The following is a 24,472-nucleotide window of genomic DNA, read 5'->3' as shown; positions in this document are numbered from 1 at the left end:
AGAAGGCCGTCGCGAGTGCTAGCTTGTCTATATGCCGCAGTGTGCCGTTGAGGCCGTGCTCACCGAGCACCAGGCTTGCTTGGACTGTTCTACCCAAGAGCACGAATGCAGTCAAGCCTGGTGCAGCTCGGTAGGTCGATGAAGGGGTGCGCGCCGCTCTGTTCGCACTGGCGTTTAGGGAGCCGTCGTGCTCTCCGGTCAACAGCCTTTGAAGCCGCTCCGACGATTCATCCACGCTGCACAGAAAGCGTGGCCTCGCTGCAGCAAGAGTGGCATCGGCGTCTTGTCCCCCTGTTGCGTCGGCAACCGTCCTGGCCGGGCGGTGCTCCTCTCCGACCTTCTGGCCGCATCCAGCTGCACGGATCCGTGCGCACAGAGCAGCGTCGCGAGCCCGCTGTGAAGACCTGCATCGCTCCGACCGCCGTCAGCTCCGTCGCAAGCTTCCGCTCGACACCCATTCCTCCTCGATTCGCTCCTTGCGCTCGCCCATCCGCTCCCGCAGAGCCCAGAACTGTGGCAGTGCGCTAAAGTAAACAAGGTTCGCCGTCAGCCGCGACTTCCTCGTCTGCCAACCCAGCACCTATCGTCAGCAACTGACGTCGACTTGAGCGTGAAGACGTCCGCGACACCGACCGCATCGCCGAGGCAGCATGGCACCGGCTCAGTCGAAGCTGGCACGCTCCAGTGCGGCGCTGACTAGCTTGCCGGCCAAGGGTGGCGCGGCCGCGGTCGCGACGCTGCTCGCGCTCGTGTACTTGCGAAGCAAGGTCGTCCATGCAGCCAAAGAGGCCGAGGAGAAGCGTCTGTCCCTCTCGCAGATACGTCGGAAGACCTTCGCTGACAACCGTGTCAACTTTGCAGGTAACCGCCAGCTACTCACGACGCCGCAGATCGAGCTGGCGCAGCGTGACCTCTTCAACCCGTACGCACCTTGTTCTTCCGCTTGGTTGGCCGCACAGCGAGCTGACGGATGGTAACCTGCAGGCTGCCCGGCGGTGCCCGCGAGCTACTCGTACCCTCGCGAGGCCGCGTCTCAAAGGTCGTCATCCGCCCGACTAAGCTCAGCACGTTCGCCGCGCATCGTCCCCTCTTTCGCAAGCCACCTCCGGTCGTCAAGTCCTCACCGACAGCTCCTACCGCTCCGACTGCATCGGCGACGGCGTTCAAAGTCGGCGTGAACCGCGAGTTCTTTCGACAGCTGTCGGCCATTCTGCGCATCATCATCCCGCACGCAACGAGCAAGGAGGTCTGGCTACTCGGAGCGCACACAACCTTCTTGCTCCTGAGGACATACCTCAGCTTGCTCGTGGCACAGCTAGACGGCAAGCTCGTGGGCGACCTTGTATCGGCGAACGGCAAGGGATTCCTCCGCGGCCTGTGCTACTGGTTCCTCCTCGCCGTTCCCTCGGTCTACACAAATGCCATGATTCGCTTCCTCCAGTCCAAGCTCTCCATCTCCTTCCGGACTCGCCTTACCCGCTACGTGCACGACCTGTACCTCGATCGCAACAACACCTTCTACCGCGTCGTCAACCTCGACGCACGCATCGGTGCTAGTGGTGCCGACCAGTTCGTCACGACCGACATCAACCGCTTCTGCGAGACTCTCAGCGCCCTGTAGTGCGTATGGGCCCCACCGTGAATTTCGGCCGCATAGCCTGACCTTCTGAGCCTCACACAGCTCGAACATCTCGAAGCCATCGCTCGACCTCATCCTCTTCAACATCCAGCTCGGCCGCTCGATTGGGGGCAAGGGTTCCGTCGGCCTCTTCCTTTCGTACCTTGCCACCGCGTGGATCCTTCGCAAAGTCACGCCTGCGTTCGGCAAGCTCGCTGCGATCGAGGCCAAACTCGAAGGCGACTTCCGCGCTGCACACGCGAGGCTCATCATCAACTCCGAGGAGGTAGCGTGAGTCTCTCTTTGCGGAGCAGTGTTTGTAGAGAGCAGGCTGACCAAGTTTCGCTGATGACTCGCAGGTTCTACGACGGCGCACCGATTGAGAAGGACATCCTGACCAAGTCGTACCTGCGGCTCATAAAGCATGTCAACTCGATCTACAAGGCGGGTCCTTCACTCGGCGTCAACCATGTACCGACGCGGCAGCTGACCTCTTTTGTTTTTCTCCTGTAGATCCGGATCCTCTACGGCATGGTGCACTTGGTCCCGCTGCGTCTGCTCTACGCTATTCCTGACTATCCGTCCCGCAGACCGAAGACATGGTCGTCAAGTACGCCTGGTCGGCGGCGGGCTACGTCCTTATCGCGATTCCCGTATTCTTCCCGAAGGCGCGTGAGATGGCCAACGCCGCAGCGAATAAGGCGAAAGAGGCAGCAAAGGCGCGCGACGATGGCCTGTCCATCTCGCAGCGCACCGAGAGTGAGTAGCTTGGCTTGCCATCGCGCTCTCTGAGCATGTCTGACGATGGCTGTCTGCAGATTACATTTCGAACCGCCGCCTGCTTCTCTCGCTCGCCGACGCCGGTGGCCGACTCATGCTGTCCTGGAAAGACCTTTCCGAACTCGCGGGGTCGACTTCGCGCGTCTACACGCTCCTCTCCACACTGCACGACCTGTCGTCCGCACAGTATGCGTCTCTCCCGCGCCCGGACGACCTACCAACCGACGCGCCGTTCTACGATCTCGGCACGCTCAACGGTCGACTCGTCGACGATGCACCGCCTGACGAGGGCGTCTCGTTCGACAAGGTGCCCATCGTCGCACCTGCACCTGGCGTTGCGCGGGGTGGGGAGGAGCTTGTCAAGCAGCTCACCATGCGCGTCAAGCCGGGGGAGCACCTCCTCGTGACGGGAGGCAACGGGTCAGGCAAGACGGCCATCGCGCGCGTCCTCGCAGGTGCGCCCCTTCATGCGCCGCTTACGAGTCGTGGATATACTGACGTGCAACGTGCTCGCAGGGCTCTGGCCCGTCTTCGAAGGCGTTGTCGCCCGCCCGGACGACTCGCGCATCGTGTTCCTGCCTCAGCGCCCCTACCTCTCGGCCGGCAGTCTACGCGACCAGTACGTTTCGCAGAACTATCCCACCGCGCCCCCTCGCTGACTCGTCATTGCAGGATCATCTATCCGCACTCGTACCCAGACTTCGTCAAGTCGGGCAAGACGGATGATGACCTGATGGACATACTGCGCAAGGTGCACCTGGCGTACCTGCCGGAGCGCGAGGGTGGTGCGTCTGGGCTTCACAATCAACCGGCCCACGCATTGACCTGCTTCGTCTTGGTGCAGGCTACGATGTGCGGAAGGAGTGGAAAGACATCCTCTCGGGCGGCGAGAAGCAGCGCGTGCGTTCGCATCGCATTTTCCCCACTGCCTGGATGCTGATGAAGTGGCTCTACCGCGCAGATGGGCATGGCACGCCTCTTCTACCATCTTCCGAAATACGGCGTACTCGACGAGTGCACGTCGGCCGTCTCCACCGACGTCGAAGGATCGATGTACCAGCATGCGAAGGATGTCGGCATCAGTCAGTCTTGCTTTGGTCTGTCTCTGCCGGATCCCACCGAACTGACCATTCTTGACTTGCCATGCAGCTCTCATCACGATTTCGCACCGTCCGAGCCTCTTCAAGCACCACATGTACCTCCTGCGTCTCACAGGTCACGAGGGACAGTGGGAGCTCACTCAGATTGGCGAGGCTGAGCAGTGCGTCCTACCGCGATCTGGTGCTCGTGCTTTTCTGGGCTGACGCGCTACGCAATCCAGATCGCAATCGTTCCAGAAGGAAATCGAAACGCTCAAGGCGAAGCTTGCCGAGGTCAACGCCTGGAAGACCCGCTTGACCGACATCGATGCCGAGCTGCACTTCGAGGCTTAAGCGTGCTCTTCCATTCACCTCTACGCCTTCCACGCATGTCGTATAACTTGCTCGCATCCGCACTGCCTGCTCGCGTTCCATAAACGCCTCGACTAGACCGCATTGCGCAGACGCTGACCTTCCCGTCTCTCTTCCCGTTGTGACCGTCTTTTTCCCGACGCGATCCAGCCTTTTTTGTCGTTGCCTGATTTCCGATATTCTATCTTGCAAGTCCTCGTACACCTCACTTTTCGGGAGCACGAACCCGCCCTAGCACTGTGTCGGCCGTCTATCGCATCCTCTCGAACTTGTCAGGATGCGCCTTGCGGTAGTCTTCCTGCAACATGCCGCTGTGGACCAGATGCATGCGTGAGCTGGCCCAAGCTGAGGCGAGCAGGCGTTCTGCAGAAGGCCGAGATACGTACATGATGAATTCGTCGACGAAGCGCCCTTCCTGCCACATCGACTGTCGCCGACGTCCCTCGATGACGAAGCCGCACTTCTCGTACACGCGTAGCGCCGGAGCGTTCCACTCGTAAACGTCACCTGTGTGCGAGGGGGAACAGCTCAGACCGAGAGCAAGATGCGAGACTGAGAGGGAAGAAAGGACGAGAATGAGGGGACGGTTGCCGCACCTTCCAAGCGATGCAACCCGAAAGACACGAAAGCCATCTCAAGCAGCCACTCGACCGCCTCTGTCGCATAACCTTTGCCCTGCCGAGGCGCAAGACGCAATCAGTTCGACACGAAGGTAACAGGAAAAAGGACAGGTGCTGAACGAAGGCGGGAACGCGCGCCTATGACTCACGTTGTGTTCTGACCCCATGATGAGTCCGAAGTCGCCCCTCCGGTGATGATGGCCACCATACCTGCCCGTCGTGAAGCCCAACCAGCCGATCGTCTCGCCCTCTTCGTCGGGCTTGTCTGCGGACGGCTGGAGGCATACCATGGCTCTGAGGGAAGTTGTTTTGATGAACTTCACCCGCGCTCACGCGCCACTTTGCAGTAAAGCTGGAAGGAAGCACTCACGACATGCCGTTCTGGAGCTCCTCGACAAACTTCCGGAACTCCTCCAGTCCCTTCTTGTCCAACGGACGGCACACGCTTCCCATGGAGCCGAGGAGCACCTGCGGGTCGGAGAAGAAGCGCTTGAAGACCGCCTCGTCGACTTTCCAGTCGACAGCGCGGTACGACAGGCGTTCAGAGCGGAATCCGGTCGGGCGGAGCAGGGGCTGCATGGTTGAGGTAGCTCGAGAAGAGGGCCAGCAGAATATGAAGCAGAGGCAAGCAGCAGACGCAAGGGCAGAGAGGGCATCGGCGGCGGCACCGTCGAGTCGTGAGATACGGTAGCACCGCGTGGTGGGGAGGCAGAGGCTCCGCCCGCAGAGTCAAGGTCGGAGATAGCACTTCCGTCGACTATTTCGGGCGCACTGATCCAACCTGAGCAGTTCGGACTTCGGACGGTCAGCGCAACATCAGGTGAGTACGTTTGTAGAGCGGGCTGAAGGCAGCCGGCGGAGTCGGCACGCAGCAGACGGCTCGTAGCTCGCACCTCGCAGCAGCTCTCTCGGCATGCTCCGGAGAACCTGTGCGTCTACGGCTATAATGACAAGCGCCTTCAAGCACGAGCGCGCCAGCTAGTCCCTGTACTCGTTCATGAAGTCCTCGTGGAACTTCTTGAGCCGCCTCACATAGTCCTCGGTCCCAGGCGCGAGGAACGTCGTGCGGAAGTGCCACGTGCCCGGCTGCTGCCCAAACCCAGACCCGGGGACGACGCAGATGCCCGTCGCTTCGAGGAGCTTGAGCGCGTAGAACGCGTCGGGCGCCTGATGCGCGTCGGCGGCGGCCGAGACGGCCTTCTTCGGAAGCGTGATGGTCGGGAAAAGGTACATTGCGCCCTGCGAGTCGTGTTCTGCGTCAGTAGATGTTGGGATATGCTTGTTTGAGGCGCCGCCCGTGTCGGAAGGACAGAACGCACATTTGCATCGTTGCATGTGACGCCCTCAAGCTGGCGGAACGCCTCGACGAGGATCTCACTGCGGCCCTTGAGCCGCTGAGCAATGCCCTCCTTCTCCTCCTTCCACAGCGCGTACGACTCGTCGCCCTCCTTGGGCGGCGACACGAGGACGTCGACGGCGATCTGGCCCGCGAGCGGCGGGCACAGCTGGACCGACGCGAGCTTGTAGACCTGCTCCTCGGCCTCGGGGTGGAAGTTGCACAGCTCAAAGTAGCCGCCGCGGCGGCCGCACTCGCCCGTCTGACCCTTCGAGATCGAGTGGAACGACACGAGCTCGACGTTGTCGGCGTATGGCGCGCCCATCTCGCGCAGCGCCTTCTTGAAGCTCACGAACGGCTGCGCCTCGTGGTAGACGTTGTCCTGGTACACCTCGTCGGCCATGAGCACGAGGCCCTCCTCGTAGCAAAGTCGGATGATGTCCTCCATGTTCTGCTTCGTGAGGCAGTTGCCCGTCGGGTTGCCCGGGTTGATGACGACCATGGCCTTGACGTTCGTGCCGTCATGCCGTGCCTTGGCGAGGTTCTTCTTGAGGTCGGCGACGTCGAGGCCCCAGTCGGCCGACTCGTCGAGGAAGTAAGGGACGGATCGTGCGGCGTTGAGGGCGAGGGCGGCGGTGTAAAGCGGGTATTGCGGGATGGGGATGAGGACGCCATCGAGCGGGCCGGAGATGAGGATCTGAAGGAGGTTCGAAACACCGTTCGATGCGCCCGCCGTCAGGTAGATCTGGCTAGGCGACGAAGGGTGGCCGTCACGCTCTGCGGTAGCGGTACGAGTGTCAGCGTCGATGCGGCATGCACAGCAGCGACAGTAAATCTGCAATGGACATGGCTCTGATGCACACGCGGCGGATGCCGCTGAAGGCCTGCGAGACTCACCCTCGATGAACTTGGCGACGCGTTTCCGGATTGCCGGCACACCCATCGAGTGCGAGTAGGCGCCAACACTCCCGATCTCCTGCAGCAATGACCGTGCGCGGTCGATCGCGTCTTGCGGGAAGATCTGAGCAGTCGAGGGGTGGTTGAGGAGATCGGGGTATTCGGTGAGGGCGGCGATCTGCGAGTGCAGAGCACGAGAGTCAGCTGACGTCCAATTGCCGACTCCTCGAGCCCCCTGAGCAGCTGTATCGACCCTGTCGGGCACATGCCCGCCATATCGAGCTCCCCACCATGCCGCTCGGCCGACCTGCCGCCCTCACCGCTGCGCGTCGAGGCAAGGGGCATTGCGCGAGCTCACCTGTCGCAGGAACGTAAGGGGCTTCTGGTCGAGCTGCTGCGGGTTGCCAATGTTGCACGACACGACCGAGTCGAACGGCAAGCCGGCGTCTGCGCCGTTTTCCTCGAGCTGCTCCCGGAGCTCCTCTGCGCGGAGCGGGATGGCGCCGCGGACGGCGTACTGGGCCTCGAGGACGTGCTTGTTGATGCGCTCGTTGGTGAGGACGCGGTACGACGGGTCGCGCGGCTTGGTGTGGTAGCGCGCGCTCGTGAACAGCGCAGACATGTAGCTCATGGCGGGCTGCAGACGCACGACGAGCGGGGTCAGTGGGCGTGTCGAGACTGCAATCGAACTTTGAGCCGTGCTCACCTGCGGAGCGAGAGGCGAGCGGGTGGTGCAGGCGGAGTGCGATGCGGACGAGGGGCGAGGGCGGAGGGCGGACGAGGCGATGCGCCTGCACGGCGGCGAGGCGAGCATGGCGGTGCGAGTGGTTGCGAGGCGAGCGGACCAGCCAGCGAGAGCACGAGAAGGAAGCAGAGGGGAAAAGAGTCAGCGGCAAGCGAGGCAACGGCGAGCGCGCGCTGTCGATCTCGAGCGCCACAGCGCGCGCGGACGCTCCGTGGGGACTCCGAGCGGCGCAGACAGGAGCGCGGGCGTACAGGGGCGGGGCTCTTGCGAGATGGCTCCGTGCGCGGTGCTGTTGCTGGCAAAGAGCTTGCTGCGATGCTACCGGCAACCGAAGACGTCGGATCGGCCGCGGCAAGGCGTGGGCGCCCGACGCCCGTATCGCGCTCGCGGGCCCCCTCGCGCCGCTTCCGCTTTGGCCGCTCTCACCCGCCTGACTCTACGTCGCTTCCGTCTCAGGCAGCAAGGGGTGCCCTCGTGCACGAAGATGTTCTGAGGACACGGCAACTCCGATACAACATCTCTGCGAGACCTACGCGGAACGAAGCCAACCCACTTCCCTCTACTTCGCCTGCGCCTTAAGGTCGACGAGGATCTTGACCTGCGCCGGGTCCTTGCGAAGCACCTCGAGGCCCTTGTCAAACACATCGCTGAGTGCGATGCGGTCCGTGATGAGGTCGTCGACCCGGATCTGCCCGCTCGAAAGCGCCGCGAGCACCTCTTGCATGTCGCGCGAGGCGAAGCAGCATGACGCCGTAATTGTGCGCTCCTTCGCCATGAGTGCCTGCCGCAGGTCAAGACGGGCAGAGTATCAGAGAACGCGAGGGCGAGTGGCCAGAAAGTGAGGACAAAGGCGAATGAGGGAGAACCAACGGGTCAGTTTCCGGCAGACTCTGATCCGCAGTGACCGGGCGTAACGCACCCACATGTCTACCGTCGGCAGCTTTGCCTTGTCCCACAGAGCGACCATGACAACCCGTCCCTTGGCCCGCACGCCCTCGATTGCCGCGTCAAACGTCCTCTGCGTCCCGGCGCAATCGATCGCGACGTGCACGCCCTGGCCCTCCGTCAGCTCGCGCACGGCAGCCACGACATCCGTCTCGAGCGGGTTGAAGACGCGGTCGGCGCCGCACCGCGTCGCGATGGCAGACCGCACAGACGAGGGCTCCGAGACGTAGACGGCTGATGCGCCGCGAGCCTTGAGAACGCTGCCAGGGTAGATTGGAGTCAGCTTGAGCCATATCGGTGTGCACAGCAAGCCTCGCGCGCCACGATACACGGCCGTCGAGAGACACGGCTCGCAAGTCAGGTGCTAGCACACTCACCGAGTCACAAGGGCACCGATGGGCCCAGAGCCGATAACGAGCGCAGACTCGCCGGCGACAAAGTTCGAGCAGGCGACGGCGTGCCATGCGACCGAGAGCGGCTCGGCGAGGGCCGCGATGTCGACTGCAAAGCGGCGGCAAACCCCTCAGCTCGGCCGTTTCCGCTCACCAGGCACATGCAAGGGCTGATAGAGAGAGCTCGAGACGCACGAGGGACGTTGTCTGGCACGACGTGCACGTTGGTCTGCTTGACGTTGACGTACGGTGCGAGGCCGCCTGGGCGCGAGTAGCCGTAGAGGCCAAACTGGGTCTTGCAGAGCGGCGTATCGCCGACAAGGCACGATGGGCAGGAGCGACAGGAGATAACCGGCTCGCTGTGGACGGGAAGAAGGTTCGCAAGAGGGAGTCAGTCGAAAGATGCTCCTGCGTGAGTGCACAACTAGCGCGACTCGCTAGGCGGCGCAGTGGCCGGCAAGAGAAAACGTACATGCACACCCTCGTGCCAACATTGAGCCTCCCATCCTGCGCGACGCCCTCTCCGACCTCCTCAATAACGCCCGAAAATTCGTGACCAAGCGTCTCGGGGATGGCGCCGCCCGTTAGCGGATGGGGTGCTTGAGGAAGGCAGCAAGTCAGCGGACCATGGTACACCTCGTGCAGGTCGCTGCAGACAATTGCGGCGGGTCAGCGGAAGACGAGGAGGCGCAAGTGGGGGAGGGGTTGGGACCCACGAGCCGCAGATGCCTGCAGGTGCGGTTCGGGCTCAGTGAGCAACGCAGCTCCAGTCGACGATGAGTCTGGGCGGCACGCACCGCAGAAGGCGACCTTAACGCGGACCTCGCCCTTCTTGAGCGGGAGAACATCGACCTCCTCTAGGCGGAGCTCGGGCTTGCCGTGGTAGCGCATAGCCTGCATCATAGCGGGCGCCATCTCTCAGTCCTTAGGAGAGGAGCACAAGCAGGAAGAAGGGGCGGCGGACGCGGGACGACTTTCGGGACGCTTGCTTCCGCTCCTCGCGGGGTCTGCCTCACGTGCGGCGAATTCTCCTGCGAGACGCATCCTGGCCAGTGACTGCGTCGACTTGTGCACCGAGCGGATTTGCTGCGACTGTGACATCGTCATGACCTCCTTGCATCTGGCTCGCAAAGTGCACTCTGCAGATTCCGCTTCGTGATCCGCAGGGAGGTCGTCCCTCGACTCGCGCGCTGTTTAACTGGTTCAGCTCTCGCCTCTTCCTGTTACCTCTCGACCTGTGACTCGCACGCGGCTGTGCAGGCCTCGCCTCGCGGGGACTGCGCTCCTGAAAGCTGCCTCGCTCGCCCACTGCGGCCGGCGATCGTCCATCACCTCATCAGCTCGACCGTCACGGCCCCAGGCTGACTACACGCGGCCCTTGGGCCCGAACGTACAGCGACAGTGCACCATAGAGCGCGGCAAGGAGTAGAGCCTTTTGCGCGTTCTCTCGAGCATCGCGTCCCGGCATCTCGTGCTGCTCCTCGACCTCGAGGCTTTATTAAGGCTGGTTGGCTGTTTCCGGTCGTCACGGCTTCCAATGCGATCCAACACCGCAATGTTGCAAAGTCCCGCACGCGGTCGACTGCGAGGGTCACGCATGGGCACACTCGCCAAGATTCGTAACGCTGCTTCAGCCCTCCTATCCTCCACTGCCGAATATCCCAAATGCAGCGTCCCATCCTCAGAGCCCTCCCACCCCTCACAGTGCGCCCCAACAGGGCACACCCCTGGCACCAGGAAGTCCGCGACGACGCCCTTGCCATCTGGTTCCGCTGCCCTGCCGCCTCCTGCGTTTGTGCGAGCGCATAGCGTGCTCCTCAGCGGACCACTTGAGGACCTCGAGGAGAGGATGTTCTGGGAGGAAGTTGCTGTCGTCAAGCGAATCGAGTGGAACGGGCTCGACATGGTTGTTAAGTACGGTCGAAAGGTCAGCGAGGTCGAAGCCGAGGTCCTAAAGATGGGGCGCTCCGAAACGGCGGCGCCAGTCCCGAAGGTGCGTTTGACGTTTTTTTCGACGAGTGCTCTATGCTGACTGGCGCTCTTCTATGTAACGCAGGTCTACGGCGTCGCTCGAGACGGCGACGAGGTGTTTATCTACCAGGAGCTCATCAACGGCCGGACCCTTTACGAGCTCTGGCCCAGTACCGACAGTTCAACACGCGGATCCCTCCTCTGCGACCTCGTGCATCACCTCAACTCGCTGCACGCCCTCCGTCCCCCCTCTCCCGCAACGCCGCTCGGCGCACTCGTCGCACCGCCTGACGAGCGCCTCTCCCGCCTCTTGCGCCTCGACGCGGAGCTTGCCTCCGATCCGATCGTCTGCGGTTCAGCCGCTTTCCGCGACTGGATCGCGCTCGAGCTCAAGCGCCGCACGCGCGACGTACTCGCTGCCGACGTCGAGAAACTGATCGACGCGCTCATCCCGCTCGAGCAGACTGTTGGGCTCGTTCACAGCGACATGCATGGTGGGAACGTAATCGTGCGCGACGGGCACATCGTCGCCCTCATTGATTTTGAGTACGCCGCGTGGGCCCCGCCGTGGGTCGAGCAAGAGCTCGTCGTGCTCTGCGATCTCACTCAGAGCAGCTCATGCTGCAGAGACATTGCTGCGGCTGTGTGCGGCAGCGAAGCTCGTCAAATGGCTTGGACGCCTTTCGTGACTTTTCTCCAGCGGAGCGCGTAGAAGCTGCAACCCGCAAGGGCCAATTCGATGCCAGGGGTCAACCAGGGGTGCAAGACCGAGCTACCTGCATGCAATCCGCAATACTTCGAGCTTGATCTCATCGTCTCCGGCCTGCAACCCTGCGCGGACTGCCTGGCTCCACATCTTGCGCTCCGCCGAACCCTCCCTCAATCCTGCTTCGCCGCGCACGAACGACAGGACCATCGTCGTGGCGTAAAGCCGGTGCGCAAGCGGAGCTGGCGGTGTCGAGCTAGTCACGGTGGCCGCAATCGACGAGACGAGCGACGAGAGGCTTGCGAGGACAAGCGAGAGAAGGGGTGATGAGAGCGAGGGCGAGATGTGCGCGACGATGTGGCGGACGAGGTCGAGCAGCGTGGAAGGATCGATAACTGAGACTGTGAGCAAACCGTGCAGTCAGTATGGTCCCAGTCATAGGAAAGGCGGGGCTGAGCGCGCACCATCCTTTCCGACGGCGTTGTCGAGCGCCTCGACTGCATCCGCAACACCGGCCATCTTGTCCCACGGGAGCACCTCGACCATGTTGACGACAATCTGGACGAGCAGCCTGCGCTCGGCGACGTCGAGCGGGATCTGCGCTGAGAGCCACCCAAGGATGCCATTGCGCGACAGGAGCTCCCGCGCAGCAGTCGGAATGCTCGTTGCGCGAACAAGGAACTGCGAAAAGACAGTCCATCAGCACAAGCGAGAGGAAGCATCAAGTGCCGCGAACGCACCTCCAGGACTAGCTTGCGCAGCTGCGGGTCTTGCCGACTCGACTGGAAGAGCGAGGCGAGTAGCTCAAAGACCTGACGACGACGGTAGATCTTCCAGTCCTGCGGGCGAGGGCGCGTCAGTCGAGACCTTGCAGTGTGATGCTCGAAGCGGACGGACCTGGGTGCGCACGAGACCCTCCGTGAGGAACCGCACCATCCAGACACGCTCTTCGCGCGGGGCTGCGGCAAATTCGTCCGCATTCGACGAGTAGAGCATGAGGTAGAACATGGGCACATCGCGCGAGTCGACGGTCGACCGTTGCAGAAGGAAGCGCATGAAGGCCGGGTAGAGCGGCGACTCGGGCGCGCCAATGAGCGAGACGCAATGCGCAAGGAAGAGCGCAATAGTCGAAGGGAGGGGCTCGCCCGCCTGCGAGTAGATCGCGAGGCGGACTTGGGTGAGGAGGAGGAGCAGCTCGTCCTTCTCGCGGAACGTGAGAGGCTGTGCGTGGGAAAGGTCGACACCGGAGCGAACGAACAGGGTCGTCGAGCGACGCACCTGAATCTTCCGCAGCAGCGCTGCGAGCGCCGTCCTCGCCAGCCCGCGTAAGCCAGTCTCAGAGGATGCGAGTGCGGCGACAGCGGTGCCGAGCGCTCCGCTCTCGAGCAGGACGGTCCACTCCTGCGGCTTCAACTCGTCCTCCTCTGCGAGAGCGGCGACGATTCCCACGATGAAACGCGGGTCGTAGGTCTTGGCGTCCTCGGCAGCGGAGTATGTGGTCCGCGTCGAGGCGAAAGCGCGGGCCCAGCTGCGGCGTACGAATGACTTCTGCGTCGCACCGAGGGCGCTCACGCGCGACCCGTCAAGAAGAGTGGTCGAGTCGGTCGAGGGATTCCAACCCGCGAGCGTCGGCGAGATAGACGATCCGCCGACGAGTTCGATGCGCTGAAAGAGGTCGAGCAGCGCTCGGTCGGTCGGTGCGAGGGTACCACGGTAGAACGGGATGAGACGCTCGACGGTGCGTGCATTGTCCGCTGCGACTGGAGACGTCGTGCCGAGGGCAAGTGCGAGAGCGATGACCGCTGCTGCGGCGTCCGCCGAGTCGCTTTGATTGGCGGCGAAGGCGAGGAAAACGGGCGAGGCAAAAATCTCGTTCAGGTGTCGAGTGATCTCGTTGTCCTGCGATGAAAAAGCGTGTCAAGCATGGTCGACGGCGTTTAGACATGCGATTTACCTTGAAGCGGTGCTGACGGCAAAGCGCAGTTGCCAGGCGCATTGCATAGATCTGATCAAGCCGCCTCGTTACCGTGTTGGTCAAGAGCGGGTCGAGCGAAGGCGTGCGGAGCATGAGGCCACTGTGAGTCTCGAGGACGACGGCTGCACAGGACAACGATCAGCGGCGTGTCAAGCGACAAGTTTTAGCTCGCAAGGACACACCGAGTTGCTCGACCAGAGCTTTCACAACCTCGTCGTCAGCTTCTTGGTCGGCGTAACGCCTGACAAGGCCCTCCAGCGCTCCACCAACGAGCGTCTGGAGCGTCGCCTCGAGCGAAGCCTCCTTCTCCGCCACGGCGGCGACGACCCGCACGTCCCATGCAGAGCAGCCGTCTCGCCCGAGCTGAGCGACGTGGGCGTCGAACTGCGCCTTGACTTGCGCGGCCGCCTCGTTGGACCCGCCGGCAAGCTTCTGCGCCGTGCGGCATGCGCTAGCCTCGCCGGCGACATACTCGCGCTCGAGAAGCTGGCGAACGAATTCGGCTGCGATTGAGTCCGCGACATTGGCCTTGACGCCTTGGGCGCGCGCCACCTCGAGAAGCGCCTCGATCGGCTCGGCGAGCGCAACGAGCTGCACGCCCTGCGCATTGTCGCCGAGCCAGGCTGCGAGAGCCTCGCGCGCGACGGACGAGCGGTACACGAGCGCGGACAGCGCCTTTGCCTGTGCGAGCGCGATCGTTGGCGAGGCGAGGAGCGAGGTCGTCCACTTCTCGGCATGCAGACGCCATGCGTCGCTGCTGCTGTCGCGCTGCGCGAGCGTCGAGAAGGGCAGGAGCGCCTCAGCACCCTTGCTCAGCACGGCCCCGGCAGGTGCGGCGAGCTCCGGCACGCTGGCGAGCAAGTTGAGGCGCTCGAATTGCGCAGTCCAGAACGCAGTGAAGGCGGGCGAGTGCGGGAGTTCGACGACGCGGGTGAGGGCGGCCGAGAGCAGCGCGGTCGCAGATGATGACGGCGAAGATGGCAGCTGTGCGAGAAGCGCCTCGAGGAGCGGGAGGGAAGAGGACGTGTCGAAGAAGGGGAGTAGCGGCGCCGCTGCAAGGACACGCGGCGCAAGCGTGACGGAAGCGGGAGGCGACGACGCGCGATGCTTGCGCTTCTTGGTGGGGGACGCGGCCGGATTGAGGTCGCGTAGTACAAGGTCGCAGAACGGCTGGACAAGCTCCTTCTCGGCGAGGCGACGTGAATCCAGCACACGACCGAGCAGGTTGACCGCGACTGCACAGCATGCAGAATCAGTTGCGCAGTTCCGCATTGTGTCATGGAGCGACGCACCCTCGTAAGCAGCCGCATCGAGTCCCTCGCGTGCGAAAACGCTGAGAAGGCCCTGAGGCCCGGCGATGCGCCCGCGGATGACCTTCTTGACCGTCTCGACGTTCGTTGTGTGGTAAAGCTCCTCGATGAACGCGGCAAACTGCTCAGACGGCAAGCCGATGAACCGGTGCAGGAGTAGCTGGATGGCAGGAAGGTGGAGGCCCTTTGCGGCGACGAGGTCTAGGAGGACCTCTTTCTTCGATGGGTCGGCGAGGTCGGCCGTGCGAACGTGAAGCAAGGCAAGGGGGAGGGGCATAAACGACAACGCGCTGCGGAGGAAGAAGATCAGCAGGCGCGCACGGAGACGAGCACAGTCAAGAGGACGCACCGCTTGACTACCTCAACCTCCTGCCCCTCGAGCGCGGCGAACACGTTCGCGGTACGAGGCGCGCAAGCCTGCACGCGCATCGCCAACTCGTCCTCGTCCGCTTCTGCAAGCGCCTCAAGCCCCTTCGCAGGCTTTACATGGCCCGCCTGACCCTCGGCAACGGCGAGGCACTCCCTGAGCGTCTCGAGGGTGCCGCTGCTCTGCGGCTGCGTCAGCGCCGCCTCGAGCGCAGCGACGACACGGCGCGGGAGATCGAGTGTCGTATGATGCGCTACGAGTTCGAGCACGAGCGCCTGCGCGAAGCGAAGGAGCGCTGCCGATGGCGGGGTGTCGAGCGCCGCAAGCGCGGCGAGGAAGGTCTTGAGCAAGGGGGAGAAGCTCTCCTGCTCGGCCGGCGAAGCGGCAGACGCGCCAAGCTTGATGGGCGCCGTGAGCGTCTTGCGCACCGCCTCCTCGAAGAAGGCGAGCACCTCGCTTGCGCCCGCAGCATCGTCGCCATCGTCGCTCGGGACCGGCAGTGCGCGAAGCCAGACGTCGACTTCCTCCTCTGCGCCCTCGTCGCTCGCCGCGTCCTTCTGGCCAAACAGGACCGCGCTTCCGAGCTGCCGGCGCAGGATCGCGCGCAGCAGCGAGCGGTTCGACGGCGTCGCCGGCGCGCGGTACAGCTCGAAGAGCGGCGCGAGGCTCGACTTGAAGTAGTCCTGCGGGCGCGCGAACGCGGCCGACGAGGCGTGCGCGGAGGACGTGTGCGCTGCGGCGAGGCGGAGGGCGTAGGCGGACGAGATGGCGCGGAGACCTTCGGCGCGCGTCGCGGGCTCGTCGCCGTCGCTGTCGTCCGCGGTCGCCGACGTGTTGACACGCGCATACGTCTGCGGGAGCTTGGCAAAGTCATACTTGAGCGTGGCGATGAGTTGCGGCGCGACGCGGTGGTACAAGAAGAGAATGCGCAGCGCGACGTTCGTGCGCAAGAGGGCGCCCTCGCCTCCTGCTGCTGCAGCGACAGCGGAAGTGGTAGCGGGCTTGTCCTCCACAGCCGCCATCGCGTCACCCTTCTTCCCACTCGAGCCGCCGCTCGAAGCGGCCATCGCCGTCTTCGTCATGAGCGCGACGACGATGCTCGGGTCAGGCAACCTGGTCCTCAGTTCCTCGCGGACCCTGCGCGCCGTCGCAGCCCACCTCCCTCCGTCGCCCTCCTCAAGCGTCGCACTCGCCTCTGCGAGGGCCGCGAGTGCGCACGCGGCCTTTTGCAGGATGGCGAGGAGGAAGAGGCTCGAGAGGAACGAGACGAGGGGCGTGTCGTGCGAGAGGGCCTTGGTGTACCACGCGCGCGTGAGCGACGCGCCCGACGCGGGCGGGAGGATCGTGTCGAGGATGGACGAGACGGACGGGGGCGCCTGCGCGGCTTGCGCGTCGGGCGACGCCGAGGGCGAGAGCGAGAGCGACGGCGCGACGGGGAGGCCGACGACTTGGGTCGCGAACGTGATGGCGCTCACCCAGCGAGAGCTGAGGCGCGGGTCGAGCGACGACGGGAACTTGGCCCAGAAGGCGCCGGCGAGGATGGGCGCGGCACGGAGGATCTCGAGCCCGAGGGCGCGCTGCGTCGACTCTTCGGTCACCTTGAGGGCGCGCAGGATCGTCGACAAGACTTTCTGCGGACCCGACGAGCGGCCGACGGGCGATGAGGCGATCTGGTCGGCCAGCCAGGTGCTGATGAGCTGAAGGAAGCGGCCAATCGAAAGAGTAGGGTGCGACGGCGACACGGGCGCGTCGCCACTTGGAAGCGGGTAGTCGTAGAGCTTGACGAGCTGTCGCAAGGTGTGTGTGAGTTTGGGTCGGGATCGCAGGCGCAGAGTGGCGCACCTCGTTGACGCATGCCTCGTCAAACACGTTCCTCCGCGCCTCGAGCCCAACGCGCCTCTCGAGCACAAGTTCCCTTCCGACCGTCTCGAGCACGAGGTTGACAACGACCTCCGGGTCCTCGTTGAGCCCCTTCCAGACGCCTGCGAGCAAGCCCTTGGTCTCGAGGACCTGCGACTTGAGGCGGACGTCGCCGGCCGAGAGGAACGAGAGCACGAGGAGGACGAGGAGGGTGCGGATGTCGGGCTTGTGCAGGACGTTGGACGAAGTGAGGGTGCGCAGGCGCGTCTTGAAGAGGCGGGTCGTCACCTGCGCGCGGGAGGGAGAGTGTTGCGAAGGTCAGATGAGTCGGGCGACCGGGGCTTTTGAGGGCGAGAGCGCACCTTGGGCGACCAGCTGAACGAGCCAAAGACCCTCCGTGCGAACCTGCCGCCGCCAAAGCCGACGAGGACATTGCACAGCTTGAGAGCAGCGGTCGTGACATCGTTGCGGCCCGGGTTGAGCGAGCGGTCGAAGTAGGGGGCATACTTTGCCGAGAGGAGCGTCTTGACGAGCTCGGGTGAGGGCGTGAAGGGGTCGGTCGAGAGCAGGCGGATGAGCGAGGTCAAGCACGACAAGACGGCTGTCGAGAGCGGCGAGTTGTTGGTCTGCAGGCGACAGAGCGGTGTCAGTTTAGGCTGGGTCGTCGTGGTCGGCGCACGCGCCGCACCTTGTTGGCGAGGTCCCAGGCAGCAAAGACGCCCTCGCAACCCGGGTTGTGCTTGAGGTAGTCGAGGAGGAGGTCGGGAGCTGCACGGGGTGCGGGTTTGGCGACGAGGGCGAGTGCGCGCTTGTCGACCTGGACGAGGGCTGCATGCGGGTGCAATGGAGGTGCTCAGCAGGTCTCCCGGGCGCAGGAAGGCGTGCGAGAGCGGAGGACGGACCGGCCTGGAGGTGCGCCGGGTCGCGCGTCTGCAGCGCCTGGACGACGGCAATGTGCGAGTCAAAGGGCGCAATGGTGACCTGCTGGCCCTTTGTCGGGCGAGCAGCTGCGCCTGCCTCGGCCATCTCTGCGCGAGCCTGGCGACGGGCGGGGTGCAGCTGAGCTCGAGAGACGCAGGAGAGCGAGGCGGTGAACCGACGTCTCGACGGCAGACTTTCGCTGCAGTATAGCAACGAGCTGTACGAGTTCTTCACAGACAACTGTGTACACTCTGCTGCGCACTTCCGGGAAGAGCGGGCGAGCGCCCTTTCCTCATCTCCTCCTCTCGACTCGTCGTCGCTCTGCCCTCTCGCACTCGCCCACGATGAAGCGCGCATTCGCCGCGACAAGTGCAGTCTGCAAGCAGCTCGCGCGTGCCTCCAGCGGCCGCCTCGCCCGCACGCGCGACCCGCTCCTCTCGTCCGCGCTCGCCCACCACTTCTCGCTCGACGACGGCTCGCACTTTGTCGCCCGCCCGCCGCCCAGCGTCCTCCCGCCCACCGTCCCCGTCCCCGCCACCAGCGCGAGCCCCGCCCTCGCCGCCGCCCTCGCCAACTCGCCCTTTGCCAGCGCCGTCGCCCCCTCTCCCCTCGGCGCACACCTCGCACCCGCGCAAGGCAGCACCGCCCACCTCCTCCCGCCTCTGCGCGCACCGCCCGTCGCCGCGCGCGCCACCCTCTCGCCCGCCGACGTCGCCGAGCTGCAGCAGCTGCGGCGCTCGCGGCCGACCTACTGGACGCGGTCGCGCCTCGCCGCCAAGTTTGGCGTCACGCAGCAGGTCGTCGGGACGCTCGGGTGGGGCGAGGGCCCCGAAGCGCGTAGGGCAGAGCGCGAGCGGAGGGACCAGGTCGAGCGCAGGGCCGACAAGCGCGAGGCCCAGTACGGGTGGAAGAAGCAGATCGCGCGCGAGGAGCGCCAGCGGCGCAGGTCCATGTGGTAGACAGTGTCGTCGTCGTTGAGTCGGAGCCGCTGTTGTACAAAGCCCCGCCTTGCGTGCGGGTTTGACGCATTCGCATGTCTCGTTCCGCCGGAGAGCTTGCTTCGCCCTTTCTCAAGCTCTTTGAGGTGAGTCGAGATTGTACGAGAGCTTGTGAGCGCCTCTCGACATAAGAGCACGCCTGCTTGCGCACAGTCGGTCGTCGCCCTCATCGCTCCCCGGAAGCTTCTCTTGCTCCTGCCATCCGCTCGACTTGCTCGCCGGCGTCGTTAAGTCGCTCGAGAGCGCTGTCCACACTCCTCTCGACTGCTGCGTCTGTGACTCGCCCTATCCTCGCTCTCCTTCCGTCGCTTCGTCGCCTCACCACCTCGCCGCCCCACCGCCCGCAGCCATGACCTCGCCCATCATCATCGAGGCGACGGGCAAGCACACTGCGTCCGTCATCTTCTCGCACGGCCTCGGCGACACGGCGCGGGGCTGGGTCCCGCTCGCGCAGACGCTCTCGCGCAAGGCCCAGTTCGCCCACATCCGCTTCGTCCTCCCGACCGCCCCCGTCCAGCCCGTGACGGCCAACGGCGGGTACCGCATGACGTCGTGGTTCGACATCCAGGACTTCAACCCGCGGCAGGGCATCATCGCCGAGGACGACCAGGGCATGCTCGCGAGCGTGCGGACGATCCAGGGCCTCGTTGCGGACGAGGTCGACAGCGGCATCCCGTCCGAGCGCGTGCTCGTCGGCGGGTTCTCGCAGGGCGCCGTCATCGGCTACCTGACGGGCATGACGAGCGAGCGGAAACTCGCGGGCATCGTCGCTCTGTCGGGCTTCCTGGGCATGGCGGGCAAGGTCAAGTCGGTGCGTCCTGTCTCCTTACAGACATTTCGAGATGCTGGAGGTCTACCGGCTAGGGTCCGACGCCGTGAAGGCATACGAGGGATCAGGCGGCCATGCGGCTAGATCTCCGTGCCGAGTCTACGGATGCAAAGCCTTCCGCTGTACGCGCGCGCGAAACGCTGATCCACTCTTATTCTCCGCAGATGCTGACGGAGCATGCGACGAAGCTTCCCGTATTCGTGCGTCCCGACTTCCCCTAGTCCGCTCTTTTCTGTCCATGCTCCCCACCTTCCCCTCTTATGCGCTGTTTTGAGGCAGCACAGTAGCTGAACCTTTCTCGGGACCTGATGCAGCACGGCCATGGCGACTCGGACTCGGTCGTGGAGTACAAGTGGGGCAAGCAGACTGTCGACACGATCAAGGAGTTTGGCTTCAAGGACGTCGAGTTCAAGACGTATACCGGTGCGTCAAGGCATCACGCGTGCGCCGCTCTGCTCCTGTTCGAGCTGGTGTGCTGACGTTCGGAGGCCTTTTCGCAGGAATGGACCACGGGTTTTGCGAGGAGGAGCAGCGCGACCTCGAAGCGTTCATCACCCGCGTCCTCCCCGCCAACTCTCCATAGACGTACACACCGACTCTCAATGCACAGCAGTATCGTCTCGTATGCTTCTCCTGGCCGTCTCCGCTTCCCGCGGACTTTTCCGGCGCGTCGCCACGCGACCGCGTTTCTCTCGTCATCAAGCCGGCCGGCCGGGTTCTGCGTCCCGCTTCTTGCTCCGCTCCCGTCCTCTCCTCGCTCAGCCCGCTGCTGCAGCCGCGCGCCTGCCCACCCTGCCTCGCTCCCGCTCCTCCCGTGTCCTGCTCAGCGCGGCGCTCGTCGCGCTCCTCAGCTTCGCCATCCTCCGCCTCTTCCGCCCCCTCTCGTCGCTGCCGGCCTCGCTGTCGCGCACGCCGACGCGGAGCATGACGACTTCTGCGAGCGCCGAAACGACGGCGCCGACTGCGCAGGGGAGAAAGTCGAGCGTCGAGCAGCCGAAGATGGACAGACCGGTGGTGCTCCGCCCTGAAGAGGGCCAGGCGCACCGCGCGACGGTCATCTGGTCGCAGTGCGCCCCTTTCTCTCCCACGCCCTCTTCAAGTACCTGCTGGCTGAATCGTAGGTGTGGCGCGGTTGAAGCGGCCTGGGCGACTCGGCGAACGGGTGGCTCGACTTTGCGCAGATGTTGAGAAGGGTCGAGGGGTTGGAAGGCGTCAAGTGGGTGCTCACGAACGCGTGAGTCAGCTCGCTCCGCAAACTCCCGCTGCGCTATACTTCGGGGAGATGCGCTGCTACCAGCGCAAACAGCGCTGTGGAGACTCACTCGCTGCTTGACACTCTCTGCGCAGCCCGCACCGATTCGTGACGCTTACTGGTGGAACTATGCCAGCTTGGTACGTTACACTGCTTGAAATCGCGCTGACCCCCTCGCGCCTCGCCTCGCTGACTTCAACCTCTGCGTCCCCTCGTAATATCGCACTCTCGACCAGGTTCGACGTCTTTGTGCCGAACACGCCTCCGCCGCTCGAGGACACCGAAGGCATGCTCGTCTCGGTGGGCGAGATACAGGAGTTAGTCCGTAAAGAAGTCGAGGAGGAGGGCATCGAGGAAGGGAAGGTTCTCCTCGGCGGGTTCAGCCAGGGTGCGTCTGCGCAGCCGGATTCTTGTCGTGGCTCGGCGCTCGAATGACCTGCGAGTCAGCCGCGGCTCGCTAGTGGGAGCCGCAGACTGACGCTTTGAGCATTCGGACAGGCGGAATCCTCTCGCTCTTAACGGGTCTCACGTCGGAGCGCAAGCTTGCGGGCATCTGCTGCCTCTCTGGCCTGCTCGGCATGACACACGAGGACAAGATCAAGCCGGTGCGCTGTTCTCACATGCAGACTGCCGAGCGCCTTGATTTACCATGCGCCTCCCATCCCAGCTCGTCACGGCAGCGTCGGCTTCGGTTCCGATCTTCTGGGGCCACGGGACGGACGACACGGTGATTCGGTACGAACGTGCCGAGCACGGGCGGAAGTACCTCGTCGAGTCGCTCGGGCGGAAAGAGGTCGAAGGCGACTTTGAGTTCCGGCAGTACGAAGGCCTGCCGCACAGTCTGGGGCAGGAAGAGCTGCGGGACGTGGTCGAGTGGATGAAGAAGCGGCTGGCGTAGACTTGCGCCGTGCACCTAGAATGTCCGGGGAGATGGACGGAGGAAAGAGCCCGGCTCGGCCGGCACGACAAAGAGCGGAAGCGACGGAGCTCTCGTCCCCGTCACTTCTGCGCTCACGCACGCCGCGATGCCCACTCCGCGCAAGCTTGTCCCTGTGCTGCTGCCTACTGCACGCCCGCGCCGGGCAAGCGCATCTGCGTGGACGCCGCGCCACGCCCTCTCGTCCTCCTCGCGGCCGACGTCCGCTCCTCCCGCTGCAGGCGTCAAGAAAGCCCCGCGGAGGTCGCTGTTCCTCCTCTCGACTGCGCTCGTTTCGACGGGCGTCCTGGCCGGCTACGGCCTCGCGCTCGCCGCGCCGCGACCGCCGCTCGTCTCGCTCGTGTTCCCGGTCCCGACGCCGCACCCGCCCGCGCGCGACTCGCCCGAGGCCGTCGAGAACGCCGAGGTCATCGAGCGCGGCCTGCAGAGCCTCGACGTCGTGCGCAGGCTCAAGCAGGAGGTCGCACCCGTCCCGCTCCTCGACGACGGCCCCACCTCGACCACGCCGGCGGGCGCACAGACGACTTCCCTGATCGAGGTAGCGGTGCACCAGCAATCAGCGACGAGCGTCGCCGCGACGCCCCTCGCGCCGCGGTACACCGTCTCACGGCCGTACGCCTCGACGCCGGCCGGCCCGCACTCGCTCTCGGGCTACGCGCTCCGCGGGCCGGGCAAGTTTGCCGTGCCCCCGCTCGTCTTTACCACGCACGACAAACGCGAGAACGTGATTGTGTTGCATGTCGGCGGAGGGATGTGCGGGCACGAGGGCGTCGTGCATGGCGGGCTGCTAGCGACTGTGCTGGACGAGGCCATGGGGCGCACGGTGCGTTGGCGGTTCGAGTGTAACCTTTTTGTTCTCTCCCATGGCGGCTGACGGGTTGCGTTGCGCTGAATCACGTACAGGCCCTGCTCAACCTCCCGACCAACATTGGCGTGACGGCGACGCTCTCGCTCAAGTACAAGAAGCCGACGTTCGCCAACCAGTACCTCGTCATCCGCACCGAGCTCGTCGAGCAAAAGGGGCGCAAGGCGCGCGTCAAGGCGCGCATCGAAAATACCGAGGGCGAGACGCTCGTCGAGGCAGAGTGCGTTGCGCGGTTCAAGCTCGGTCGCCGAGCGCCCACGCGAGCTTGCAGAGGCTGATTTGATGTTTTACTTCGTCCGCACAGGTCGCTCTTTGTCGAACCGCGTTTTGCCCAGTTCCTGTCAAATTCGTCGGTGCGAGAGGCGCTCAAATAGACACGGACTGGCGGCTATTGTGTATAGACGAATCCCCTTTGCAACCTAGACTACGCTTACGAGGGCGATAAACGACTCTCCTCCGGAAAAGAGCTTTGCCCTCGACTCTGCGTGAGTGGCCGGATTGCGAGAAACGCTTCACTTTCACGCATCTTCAGTTTGCGGGCTGCTTGCCTGTCCGCAGGTACGCCTGCACTTCCTGCGGCGTCCATGCTCGTGCCTCTGCACCCTGTGCCTCCACCTGCATCTTCTCGCCCAGTCCCCCGTCCTCGTCGTCAGCGTCGTCGTCGTCCAGCTCGACCCGCGCCTTCCAGTCCCACTCTTCGTTCTCGCTGTTGAACTCTTTCAGCGCGAGCGCCTTGTCGTATGCGAGCGAGACGAGGCGTGCATGCTCGGCGGCGAGGGCGGGGAAGGTTGAAGGCGCGGAAGAGAGAGCCGAAGAGAAGGGTTCGGGGAGCGAGGCGAGGAGCGCCTGTTGCGAGGCTTCGACATCGGGGGTCTGTGTCGGGCTATGGTCAGCCTAGGTACAGGGCGTAGCAGGCGGACAGAGAGGACAGCGAACGCACCTGCTTTGTGCGCAAGAGCATGCCGACGATCCAGTCCTTTGCCTCGTCGACCTTTTCCGCGGGCACGACGCTCAGAGCGTCCCACTTTTCCCGCTTGTGGTCCCTCTCCCTCTCTGCGCGCCTCCTCCGCCCTGCCGCTCCTCCACTCGCGCCCTCTGCGCGCTCGCGCTCGACTTCCTTGTCGCGGTCCTGCTCGCTGCTGAGCAAGCCCTGGAGCGCGGCGAGGTGCGTCACGAGGAGTGAGTAGCGCGCGACGAGGTCTGCGAACGGGAGCGTGCCCGGGTTGGCGCTCGACGGCGTCGGGGCGTGGAAGGCGAGGTACGACAGCTGCGAGTGGAGCACCGTCACGGCGTCGATCAGCTGCACGAGGCGCAGCCGCAGCGGGTCGAGGTCCGGGTGCGCCGTGGCTGTGCTCGCGCTGCCGCTCCCCTGCGCGGGCGTCGGGGCGCGAGAGGTGCGCGACGAGAGGTGCGCGGCGAGAGACGGTTGCATCGCGGCGACGCGTGGTGGGGCAGCTTGCGGCAGGGTTCGGTAGTGTGCGTGGACGTCTCCAAGAGCAATGCAAACCTGTCTGGCGGGTCGCACGCGTCGTGTGCGTGCGAAGGGAGCGAGAGCGAGCGTTGGCGGGGAAGTCTGCCTTTGGCCGTTCCCTCCACCGCGCAGATTCGCTTCTTGACTCTCGTGAGACACTCTCCAGAGTGCAGTAGACCAGCCAGCACGGCGCTGGCACTCTCCGAAGCCGCATCCGTCTCGCTTC

The 24,472-nt window shown here is 64.4% G+C and overlaps 12 protein-coding genes across 12 annotated transcripts; 6 read left to right on the top strand and 6 right to left on the bottom strand.

The window, feature by feature from the left end:
* Window positions 1-650: 650 nt before the first annotated feature.
* Window positions 651-3,831, top strand: JCM10292_005128 (uncharacterized protein; the record flags this gene model as incomplete). The annotated part of the gene is made up of 14 exons (XM_076646027.1): window positions 651-801; window positions 862-922; window positions 985-1,620; window positions 1,682-1,909; window positions 1,978-2,062; window positions 2,132-2,152; window positions 2,209-2,377; window positions 2,437-2,853; window positions 2,915-3,017; window positions 3,071-3,183; window positions 3,243-3,298; window positions 3,360-3,480; window positions 3,548-3,659; window positions 3,720-3,831. The coding sequence occupies 14 exons, from the start codon at window positions 651-653 to the stop codon at window positions 3,829-3,831; spliced, it is 2,385 nt and encodes a 794-aa protein (XP_076508306.1).
* A 268-nt stretch (window positions 3,832-4,099) lies between these two features.
* JCM10292_005127 (GNAT family N-acetyltransferase) lies at window positions 4,100-4,759 on the bottom strand (the record flags this gene model as incomplete). The annotated part of the gene is made up of 4 exons (XM_076646026.1): window positions 4,100-4,160; window positions 4,236-4,356; window positions 4,446-4,524; window positions 4,619-4,759. 4 exons carry the CDS (start codon window positions 4,757-4,759, stop codon window positions 4,100-4,102), a joined length of 402 nt encoding a protein of 133 aa, XP_076508305.1.
* Window positions 4,760-4,835: 76 nt separating this feature from the next.
* Window positions 4,836-5,048, bottom strand: JCM10292_005126 (uncharacterized protein; the record flags this gene model as incomplete). The annotated part of the gene is made up of 1 exon (XM_076646025.1): window positions 4,836-5,048. One exon carries the CDS (start codon window positions 5,046-5,048, stop codon window positions 4,836-4,838), a length of 213 nt encoding a protein of 70 aa, XP_076508304.1.
* A 399-nt stretch (window positions 5,049-5,447) lies between these two features.
* On the bottom strand, window positions 5,448-7,333 carry JCM10292_005125 (uncharacterized protein; the record flags this gene model as incomplete). Its single annotated transcript, XM_076646024.1, has 4 exons — window positions 5,448-5,708; window positions 5,789-6,582; window positions 6,703-6,880; window positions 7,061-7,333. 4 exons carry the CDS (start codon window positions 7,331-7,333, stop codon window positions 5,448-5,450), a joined length of 1,506 nt encoding a protein of 501 aa, XP_076508303.1.
* A 673-nt stretch (window positions 7,334-8,006) lies between these two features.
* JCM10292_005124 (2,3-butanediol dehydrogenase) lies at window positions 8,007-9,699 on the bottom strand (the record flags this gene model as incomplete). Its single annotated transcript, XM_076646023.1, has 7 exons — window positions 8,007-8,228; window positions 8,367-8,652; window positions 8,770-8,893; window positions 8,980-9,143; window positions 9,257-9,433; window positions 9,501-9,513; window positions 9,582-9,699. 7 exons carry the CDS (start codon window positions 9,697-9,699, stop codon window positions 8,007-8,009), a joined length of 1,104 nt encoding a protein of 367 aa, XP_076508302.1.
* A 934-nt stretch (window positions 9,700-10,633) lies between these two features.
* JCM10292_005123 (phosphotransferase family protein) lies at window positions 10,634-11,467 on the top strand (the record flags this gene model as incomplete). The annotated part of the gene is made up of 3 exons (XM_076646022.1): window positions 10,634-10,777; window positions 10,841-11,322; window positions 11,383-11,467. 3 exons carry the CDS (start codon window positions 10,634-10,636, stop codon window positions 11,465-11,467), a joined length of 711 nt encoding a protein of 236 aa, XP_076508301.1.
* Window positions 11,468-11,527: 60 nt separating this feature from the next.
* URB1 (Urb1p) lies at window positions 11,528-17,999 on the bottom strand (the record flags this gene model as incomplete). The annotated part of the gene is made up of 13 exons (XM_076646021.1): window positions 11,528-11,862; window positions 11,926-12,142; window positions 12,202-12,300; window positions 12,359-12,682; window positions 12,740-13,360; window positions 13,416-13,558; window positions 13,619-14,671; window positions 14,729-15,036; window positions 15,096-16,900; window positions 16,956-17,261; window positions 17,336-17,599; window positions 17,662-17,801; window positions 17,876-17,999. The coding sequence occupies 13 exons, from the start codon at window positions 17,997-17,999 to the stop codon at window positions 11,528-11,530; spliced, it is 5,739 nt and encodes a 1,912-aa protein (XP_076508300.1).
* Window positions 18,000-18,238: 239 nt separating this feature from the next.
* Window positions 18,239-18,853, top strand: MRPL20 (mitochondrial 54S ribosomal protein mL58 MRPL20; the record flags this gene model as incomplete). Its single annotated transcript, XM_076646020.1, has 1 exon — window positions 18,239-18,853. One exon carries the CDS (start codon window positions 18,239-18,241, stop codon window positions 18,851-18,853), a length of 615 nt encoding a protein of 204 aa, XP_076508299.1.
* Window positions 18,854-19,241: 388 nt separating this feature from the next.
* JCM10292_005120 (uncharacterized protein) lies at window positions 19,242-20,304 on the top strand (the record flags this gene model as incomplete). The annotated part of the gene is made up of 4 exons (XM_076646019.1): window positions 19,242-19,703; window positions 19,886-19,921; window positions 20,036-20,144; window positions 20,222-20,304. The coding sequence occupies 4 exons, from the start codon at window positions 19,242-19,244 to the stop codon at window positions 20,302-20,304; spliced, it is 690 nt and encodes a 229-aa protein (XP_076508298.1).
* A 341-nt stretch (window positions 20,305-20,645) lies between these two features.
* Window positions 20,646-21,871, top strand: JCM10292_005119 (alpha/beta hydrolase; the record flags this gene model as incomplete). The annotated part of the gene is made up of 5 exons (XM_076646018.1): window positions 20,646-20,788; window positions 20,860-20,955; window positions 21,210-21,361; window positions 21,472-21,578; window positions 21,641-21,871. 5 exons carry the CDS (start codon window positions 20,646-20,648, stop codon window positions 21,869-21,871), a joined length of 729 nt encoding a protein of 242 aa, XP_076508297.1.
* A 127-nt stretch (window positions 21,872-21,998) lies between these two features.
* Window positions 21,999-23,149, top strand: JCM10292_005118 (PaaI family thioesterase; the record flags this gene model as incomplete). The annotated part of the gene is made up of 3 exons (XM_076646017.1): window positions 21,999-22,733; window positions 22,814-22,995; window positions 23,080-23,149. The coding sequence occupies 3 exons, from the start codon at window positions 21,999-22,001 to the stop codon at window positions 23,147-23,149; spliced, it is 987 nt and encodes a 328-aa protein (XP_076508296.1).
* Window positions 23,150-23,303: 154 nt separating this feature from the next.
* Window positions 23,304-24,207, bottom strand: JCM10292_005117 (uncharacterized protein; the record flags this gene model as incomplete). Its single annotated transcript, XM_076646016.1, has 2 exons — window positions 23,304-23,648; window positions 23,716-24,207. 2 exons carry the CDS (start codon window positions 24,205-24,207, stop codon window positions 23,304-23,306), a joined length of 837 nt encoding a protein of 278 aa, XP_076508295.1.
* Between the last annotated feature and the right edge of the window lie 265 nt (window positions 24,208-24,472).

This window comes from Rhodotorula paludigena (assembly GCF_050403205.1).
Source record: "Rhodotorula paludigena JCM10292 DNA, Rt_paludigena_JCM10292v1_ctg3, whole genome shotgun sequence".
NCBI lineage: Eukaryota > Fungi > Basidiomycota > Microbotryomycetes > Sporidiobolales > Sporidiobolaceae > Rhodotorula > Rhodotorula paludigena.
This window is presented reverse-complemented; position numbering and strand designations above follow the sequence as displayed.